The sequence below is a fragment of the Malus domestica genome, chromosome 08 (assembly GCF_042453785.1).
Source record: "Malus domestica chromosome 08, GDT2T_hap1".
Taxonomy (NCBI): domain Eukaryota; kingdom Viridiplantae; phylum Streptophyta; class Magnoliopsida; order Rosales; family Rosaceae; genus Malus; species Malus domestica.
The window spans coordinates 14,085,663-14,094,402 of record NC_091668.1 but is presented as its reverse complement, the minus strand read 5'-3'; the positions used below and the strand labels follow the sequence as shown (position 1 = coordinate 14,094,402).

The 8,740-nt window shown below is 37.7% G+C and overlaps 1 protein-coding gene across 4 annotated transcripts; it reads left to right on the top strand.

The window, feature by feature from the left end:
- Positions 1-3,276: 3,276 nt before the first annotated feature.
- Positions 3,277-8,532, top strand: LOC103441510 (DEAD-box ATP-dependent RNA helicase 15-like). Of its 4 annotated transcripts, none has more exons than XM_070826950.1 (12): positions 3,277-3,441; positions 3,544-3,656; positions 3,871-3,971; positions 4,364-4,536; positions 4,641-4,872; positions 4,973-5,091; positions 5,761-5,817; positions 5,938-6,122; positions 6,705-6,849; positions 7,417-7,500; positions 7,586-7,649; positions 8,109-8,532. In XM_070826950.1, exons 2-12 carry the CDS (start codon positions 3,547-3,549, stop codon positions 8,117-8,119), a joined length of 1,281 nt encoding a protein of 426 aa, XP_070683051.1. In that variant the 5' UTR covers positions 3,277-3,441; positions 3,544-3,546; the 3' UTR covers positions 8,120-8,532. The 4 variants fall into 4 exon arrangements, with proteins under 4 accessions (XP_070683051.1, XP_028962931.2, XP_070683052.1 ...); XM_029107098.2 differs by having other exon boundaries at positions 3,541-3,656; XM_070826951.1 differs by having other exon boundaries at positions 3,304-3,441; positions 4,236-4,536.
- Positions 8,533-8,740: the final 208 nt, after the last annotated feature.

Here is an 8,740-nt window from a genome sequence, read left to right as displayed (position 1 = left end):
AACTAATTCAAGAATCCTTATTTGAGTTGAGGATGATGTGGCTGGAAGCTAAAAGCTGTCGACACGGAGATCATCCAACAAAGTGGAAACTAGGACAAGAGGGTCTCATCTTGAAGGGATCGTTTGGAGTTATTGGCTTGAAAGGCTGGAAATTGGGTGCAATTTTAGAGATAGGTTACAACTGACAAGTAAAAAAGCCCAATAGGGGTTCCGGAAGTGGTGGTACATGGTTTAAGGTCAAGTCTTTGTACAATGACATTATTGGCCTCTATCTAAACTCCTCAGCTATTTACTTGTTTGGATCGAGAAAATCATAAATCATTATTAAAGATAAAAACAAATTAGTATTAGATCAATTTCTCTCAAATCAATCTAAAACTTGGATTTTTCAATTATGTATTACGGATTGTAATAGGTGCATTACATACTTTTTTATTTTTGTGTTTAGTTTAAGAATCACAATAATTTTAATAGAGGGTAATATTCGTCTCATGTGAGTCTTGTAAATTTTTTTTTTCTCCTGCACATAATTAAAAAAAAAAAATGCAACTACCAACTCTACCACTTGTAAGTGTACAAGAAAATTCCTCCCACGAGAGAAATAAAGAAAAATATGTTTGAAATAGAAGATTTTTTTTTAACATCTGAAATTATCTATACTAAAGGGGATGAAGGTGGGCTAGCTTAATAATGATGATTCAAATTCATATTTGATAAGAATATAATCTAATATCTCTCACTTTAGGGCTGGGCACGGGCCGGGCCGGGCCCATTTTTGAAGGGACCGGACCGGACCCGGAATTAAAGGAGACGGGGCGGGCCGGGCCGGGCATTACAATTCTGAAAATAAGAACCGGACCTTACCCGGCCCGGTTGAAACGGGCCGGTTCGGTCCGGGTACACGGGTCCTTTTTTTTTTGTTGCTGTTTAAAAATGTTTGCTGCACAGATTGCAGTTTGAAAAAACTGCACATATTCCAGTGCTGTAATTGGCATTTCAGAAAACCAAGTTGTAAAACTGTTATTCAAAAACCACCCGTGTTATTAAAAAACTAAGTCGTAATACAGAAATGAATCATCTCAAACTCAAATTACAGCAACAATGAAATCGTAAGAGAAATCATCTCAAATTACAGAAAGAAATCATCTGAAATTCAAAAACCACCCGTGTTATTAAAAAACTAAGTCGTAATTCAGAAACAATGAAATTTACATAATTCCAATTTCTAACCATGTTATTCAAAATTCTACACAGAAATGAAACATCTCAAACTCAAATTACAGCAACAATTGCAAGGCTTCCTATTCTTCTCTTATTCAATTTCAGTATAGACTTATTTCATCTTAGCTCTGCAATCGTAAGAGAGTCATAAACATTCTTACACACAAAACCAAATAAACTTAAAAACACATAGATACTTAAAAAAAAAAGGCCTAAAAATCCATCTGAAAAAAAACACTCCATCTGAAATAATTTCTTAAAGAAAACACTCCATCTAAAAATCGTAAGAGGGTTCTTAGCAGTTAAGCTTTTATGTGCCATCTTAAATAATTTCTTAAAGAAAACACTCCATCTGAAAAAAATCAAAAGAGGAATATTTTTCGTAGACTGATCTACACAATGCAAACACTTACAGACATTAGTAATAGCAGGCACTTCCTTCGCCTTAGCCATGGTCTTCAATACGCTTGAACGATCTTCCAGTTCTCTAATTCTCAGTTCGAGCATCCGACTGTTGCACCCTTACTTTTAGTTTGTCCAGCACTTGCTCTGCTACTGTTATCAAATCCGTCTAGCTAACCAAACTGTGCAGCATAAGTCTTATGTGAATATGACACCATTTCTAAAGCAATCACACCAGTTCTAGCATTTCTATGTAAATATGATCAAAATTAAAGCAATCACACCATAGGGAACTAAAGCAATCACACCATTTCTAGCATGCAAACCATTATACTGATCACAAAGCTGGAAAGTAGGGAGAGAAAATGAGTTTTGGAACACAAAGTCGGACTGGTTTATTGGGATTCTATGTAAATATGATCAAAATTAAAGAAAACAAAAACAAAAAGATAGCTTTTTTGCATCAAAATTATGCAACTGGTTGAAATTGAAGACTACCCAATTCGACATTCAAGGTAAATTCATGGAAAAACGAATCGAAAACAAACATGAACTGAAAGTAAGACTGCAAGAGCAAACCTTGAGGGCCAAGATGCACTCGTTCTGGCGGAGGAGGTCGCGGAGGACAGCCATCATATCAAGCTTCAACAACCGCCGGAACTTGGAATCGAAAACTTGGCCCAAAATGCTCTGATCTTTCTGCGCCCTCTTCAATGCCTGCACGGTCTGGATGGCTTCGATGCTGAGGAACCTCCCTTTCGCGACGGCAGAGTTGGTGGTGCTGTTGTGTTGGTCCCGACGGCGGTGAGCACTGCAAGTCGAGGGAGAGTCTGAGAATCCGAGAGACTGAGGGGTGGTTTGGGAGTGAGGTGCTTAAAAAAAAAGCACTTATGAAAAAAAGCTGTGAGGGTTTTAGGTGTTTGGTAAACTGAAAAAAAAGAGCTTATTTTGGAAGCTGCTGTGAGAATAAGCTGAAATCAAAGGAAAAAGCTGAAGCTGCTATTTGTAGCTTTGGAAAACTGGCTTTTTTTCAAAGCACATGGAGCTACAGTGCTCATTTAATGAAAAGACCAACTATCAGACTGCTTTTTTTTTTTTCAAAAGCACTTTTACAAAAAAGTTTACCAAACACTCTGCTGATTGTTTTCACAGCCACTTATTCTCACAGCACAGCCGCTTATTCTCACAGCAGTTTTTTTTCAAAGCACAGCAATACCAAACCAGCCCTGAAAGTCTGAAGGTGCTTCTGGAACTCGGGAGGTGGAATTGGCTAGGGTTGAAAGCAACGGTTGAGATTGGCTAGGGATGATATCTTAAATCTTGTCCGTCCATTGTAACACAAACGGGCCGGTCCAGGTACCCGCGGTTCCTATACTTTTGGAACCGGCCCGAATCGAAAACTTCAATTGCCCGGCCCGCCCCGCCCCGATCTGTTTTTACAAAATTAAGAACAGACCCGTACCCATCCTGTACCCGTCCCGACCCGCGGGTCCAGGATCCGTTTGCCCAGCCCTATCTCACTTGCAAATAAAGAAGATAACAGTAGAAAAGAAGATTCTTTTTGAGAAAATCTTGTTGCAATTATTGACAGACACGAAGGGCAATTTCGGGGCGTGGTTACGTATATATGTCCGCCTCCCGGTTACTGCAACCCTATCTCTCACACTCTCTCCTGCTCTCCTCTTTCGTCGAGGTCTCGTCCCTCTCTCTCTCTCGTCTCTCTCTAACTACAAAAATTTCAAAATTCGCGTTTTCAACTAACATTTTCAGTTGCAGAATCTTCAAAAATCCATACTTTCACTCTTAATTCGACCTCAGGTATAACTCCAAAACCCTAATTGCTCCGATTCAAATTTCAAAGCCCTAATTTGCGACTTGAGCTTCGAAAACCCCTAATTGGAGGTCCCTATCTCTCAGCAGAACATGGGCGAAACTAGGGACGACGTCTACGACGAGGAGCTCGTCGATTACGAAGAAGAGGAGGAGAAGGCACCCGACTCCGCAGCTAAAGTCAACGGAGAAGCCCCCAAAAAGTGAGTTTTTATTCTATGGATTTGCTTTCCTATTTTCTTTTAGTTCGTTGTTTGGTATTATCGGAATTAAAAATTCAACCTTTTCCTTCTGCGAATTGCGTATTACCTGTTGTTTGCATATGGTTGCTGTAATTCAGACTACAAAGTAGTATTCTGATTGCAATTTAACATTATTTAGGTCTAATTTGTTACGTTTGTTATTGCTTTTGTGCAGGGGTTATGTTGGAATTCACAGTTCAGGGTTCAGAGATTTCCTTTTGAAGCCTGAACTTCTTCGTGCTATTGTCGACTCTGGATTTGAGCATCCTTCTGAAGGCAAGCTCTTGAACTTAAACTTTTTGATTGTTATTTTCTTGCGGAAGTCAAACCATGTTATGTAGATTTTTTTATTTTATCAGTGAAATTTATGATTATGTTTTGGTCATACAAGTATATGTGAATTTCCATTATGTTATTTTTATCAATCTATTTCTTTGTCGGTGAATTTTTGAACATCTTGAATTGCTATACACTAGTTCAGTAGATCTTTTCTTTCCGTTCTGTGCTTAGTTCTAATTCAGTTTGATGTATTTTTTCCAGGTAATTTGTCCTACTATCATAATCTTGAATTCAGAGAACTATTAGAGTTTAGACTTTCATAAAAAGATTGGAGACGTTATGTTTTACTTACCAATGGTTCCTTCGATGCGGTTTTCTTTGGTCATCAGTGCAACATGAATGTATTCCTCAAGCTATCCTGGGGATGGATGTTATATGTCAGGCTAAATCTGGGATGGGAAAAACTGCTGTGTTTGTTCTATCAACTTTACAACAGATTGACCCTGTTGCAGGCCAAGTATCTGCACTTGTCCTTTGCCATACTAGAGAATTAGCATACCAGGTGCATTTGGGATCTGAATTTTTTCTTATGATAGTAATGTGTCATTGAACTTTTGGCTTCTATTCATGTTTATATATACTAATGAGCTATTGAATTCTGTGTAGATTTGTCATGAATTTGAGAGGTTCAGTACGTACCTGCCTGATCTCAAGGTTGCTGTCTTCTATGGTGGTGTCAGTATCAAACTTCACAAAGATTTACTGAAAAACGAATGCCCGCACATTGTTGTCGGAACTCCTGGAAGAATACTAGCACTGGCAAGAGATAAAGACCTGTCGTTGAAAAACGTGAGGCATTTTATTCTTGATGAATGTGACAAGATGCTTGAATCACTTGGTATGGATTTTACCTATTATGAATTTATGGTTGTGCTTTGTTTTTCATGTATCTCTCATTAGTGAACCCACATCTTAATATTTGCTTCTACTCAATGCAGACATGCGGAGAGATGTGCAGGAGATCTTCAAGATGACGCCTCATGATAAGCAAGTGATGATGTTTTCCGCAACACTCAGCAAAGACATCCGCCCGGTTTGCAAGAAATTTATGCAAGATGTAATGTCCCATGGCCGAATCTACTTCAATTTTGAAGTCTCTTTTTTCATAATCCCACATTCTCCGAGAGATTTTGTAATTAAGTCGAATCCAGTGGTTGCATGACGTACTTACCGTTGGCATCTTGTTTATATGGATACCACGACAGTCAGCCGTTTATTTGGAATTTGCGGCTTGACAAGGGTGTTCATCTGGAATATAAAAGCAAAAGTAAGGCACAAAGGAGGCCATCTACTAGGAGTTCTCTCAGTTGAGTGGGATAAGTGCCTTGCGTTCTGCATTAGTATTTCCTTAGGTTAACTCCCTTGTTGGGTTTGGCTTTTTTGTTTTTAGCAAGTCATCTTGTGGGTTTAACTTTATAGTCCAGGGTGTTGGGGTTGTTTCCAGTCAAGGGTGAGAGCAGTTGCGTGGGTGGGTGGTGTTGGGGATCGCTCGTTCATGTTGGTGTCCACTGGGATGATCTTTGGTCAGCAGTCAAATTTATTAATAGATTGTAAGCGTCAGTGGCGGTGGCTTAAAGTGATTTAGAAAAAGTATCTTCAAGGAGACAAAACAGATGGAGCAGAATCTTGATTCAGGAGATGTGCATCCGTCATTCATTTCGTTCTGGATTCTATTAGCTTGAGGAAGGCCCCTAATATGATTTACTGTGACATTTGTTCCTTTCAGCCTATGGAAATATATGTTGATGATGAAGCCAAGTTGACCTTGCATGGTCTAGTGCAGGTATGTATTTTTCAAGTGGGCTTTTAGTTGATTACACTTATTCATTCATATAAATCTTACCTTTCACTGTTTCTTTATAAAAATAAACAAGGATCTTACCTCTGTGATCTAAAATTTCAGCACTACATCAAGTTAACTGAGGCAGAGAAGAACTGCAAGTTGAATGACCTCCTTGATGCATTGGACTTCAATCAAGTTGTTATCTTCGTCAAAAGCGTTAGCAGAGCTGCTGAGCTGAACAAGTTACTTTCAGAGTGTAACTTTCCCTCTATATGCATCCATTCTGGAATGAACCAAGAAGAAAGGTTTGCTACTAATTCCTATATATTTTTATTTCATATTATTCCGTGTGGATTTTGTAGTTTTTGTTACTCTGACACCTTTTTGTCACAAACTTTGTTTATATTGGATTTTGGATGTTTCATTACCCTACTTTTGCTTTAGTTGATCCTAGTAGTTTATGTCATTTACCATCTTAAAATCAAAGTTTTGTAACCGTTCTATAAAATTTGATACAAACTATTAGCAAACAAGCTTTGCCTAGGTGTTTTTTCCTACCATGTTTATGTGTAAAGTAAATGTTTCAGTGTTTTCTATTTTTGTTCTTTCTATATAGTTGCCCTGTGTTTTATAAATTTTTCTTCTCAAGTTGCATGCCTAAGGACTCTTCTGCTTTCGAGCTTTTTCATACTTTTAAATCGAAGTTTAAGGCCATGGGTACTCTCTCCGGGTATCTTCTGGTGTTTGTGTTCCACTGGTCCTACCTCTCTCCCCTGCTTACCCTTGTGTCTTGTTTAATGTCTTGTTGAACTGTCAACGTTTTTTGGCCAAGTTATTTTAAATTTGGGAGGTTCAGTTTTTAATCTTAAATTGTATCTCTTTTGTAGGTTGAAGCGGTACAAAGGATTCAAGGAGGGTCAGAACAGGATTCTTGTGGCAACTGATTTAGTCGGTAGAGGAATTGACATCGAACGTGTTAACATTGTTATCAACTACGACATGCCAGATTCTGCTGACACTTATTTACACAGGGTAGGTTGATATTATTTTCTTGGTTTGATAAGTTTATTGTCTAACTGAATTTTAGCTTTTGTATTGTCTTTTGCTTAGTATCTGTTTGTCTTTTGTTTTGGGGTATTGTGTTACATAATTATTTGCCTTCGGTTCCTTTCCATAAAAGGGAAGACTGAGAAAGGAGTTGGGTTTTTTCTTTTGGGGTTACTTGTAGCAGTGAGAAAACGAGAGGCCTGATTGAAAATATATTTTGATGATCAAAATGGATGATCATTTCTGCGGTGTGGTTCACCATTCATATAAATATAGAGTAAGATGCAAATTAATTTATCAGTTCTATTACACCTTTTGTATCTCGTATGTGAATGGCTAGCAGCTAATTTATCTTCATATGTAGTGTATCTGCTATGTTATGTGTTATATTATAATTTTTGAGTATGGAATAAGATTATTTAGATTGTGCCTGTTTCAAAGATATGTTTGGATGGTCGTAGTATCGTGACAATTAACATGACAATGAAGGGCTAACACATTCGTGATATATCTTGGATCTAACTTCTTGCTTTCACATCAAAATTCTGACAGGTTGGCAGAGCTGGTAGGTTTGGCACCAAAGGTCTTGCAATTACGTTTGTTTCATCCGCAGCAGACTCTGATGTTCTAAATGATGTACGAAATTAGTTTTCCTCGTATGTTCTCTTCTGTTTATTGCAATTCTGCGGTTGTTTTAAACTTATTGGGTATGCAAATGCAGGTTCAGGAAAGGTTTGAGGTTGATATAAAGGAGCTTCCTGAACAGATTGACACTGCCACATACAGTATGTACTATTTGCTTGATTAAAAATTTTTTCGTGTTGTTTTGCTTTAGTCAACTTTGATAGTTTATAGTGGTTCATCCTTGTTTTCTATGTGTTGATGGTTTTTGGTCTAACGGTCAGAAAATAACTGATTGGAATTATGAAACAGAAGCATCTGTATCACATTTAACTATCTTCTCTGATTGGATTTGGATCATGACCGTACAACACTTTATTTTTCAATTGAAAACAGTTATCAACTTAACCACATGGTGGTAATTGGTTGATATTCTCCTACTCTTTCCATTAAATACCCCTCAATTTCTTCCTTGTTTAGTTTACCAGTTCGAATATGTCGATTATTATTGCAAGTCAGACTATAATTCTAAATTTCTACTCGCATCTAGCCCTTTCCTGTGCTTCTTACTGGTGATTAACTGAATTGACGCGTTCCTAATGCACAATCTTCTTTGTATGCAGTGCCATCTTAATTGAAGTTTATGTCAGTACGAAGGCATATTGATGGTGGAGGCTGTTGCAAACCGTTCTGTTTTTTATCAGACTGATATTGAACAATTTGTTTTATGGTAGAAGCTCAACGCTGTTGTATTAAGTGTTTTTTGTGTTTTTTAACTGTGGGTGTCTAGAATTTTGTGGTCCGCCATGACCTGGTACCCGGCGCACTACCAGGGCTCGGCTTTGCGTTTGAAATTTTGGAATTCATTTGCAGTATTATGTAGTAATGCAGTGTGGGTTAAAACAGAAAGTATGAGACTCTAGGAGGGAGAAGAAAGATTAGTATTATTTCATGTCAGTAATTGAAATTTTACTATCAAGATTTGTACGAGGTGAATTCTGAATGCGTTTTTATTCCTCATAGTAAATCTCAGAAAACTGTTTTTGACATGGTTTATGTCGGGGAAATGATAACAGATACCTTTAGCTTTTCACACTCCTTGTACTCGTCCACTTGGATCTATGGGAAAAGATCATCTCCTAATCTATACATCTGAAGCTCAGGGATTAAATGATTTTGGGCTTCCAAAATTTTATTTTACGGCAAAAAACAAAGTAAAATCTTTTGAAAGCTATAAAAGTTTTTAGCCGTATGA

Bases quoted from the DNA above. Each gene is read 5' to 3' on its own strand.
- LOC103441510 (XM_070826950.1), top strand. From the start codon at position 3,547: ATGGGCGAAACTAGGGACGACGTCTACGACGAGGAGCTCGTCGATTAC. The intron at 5,818-5,937 runs GTATGTATTTTT...CTAAAATTTCAG, and splicing joins CCTTGCATGGTCTAGTGCAG to CACTACATCAAGTTAACTGA. The intron at 6,850-7,416 runs GTAGGTTGATAT...AAATTCTGACAG, and splicing joins CTGACACTTATTTACACAGG to GTTGGCAGAGCTGGTAGGTT.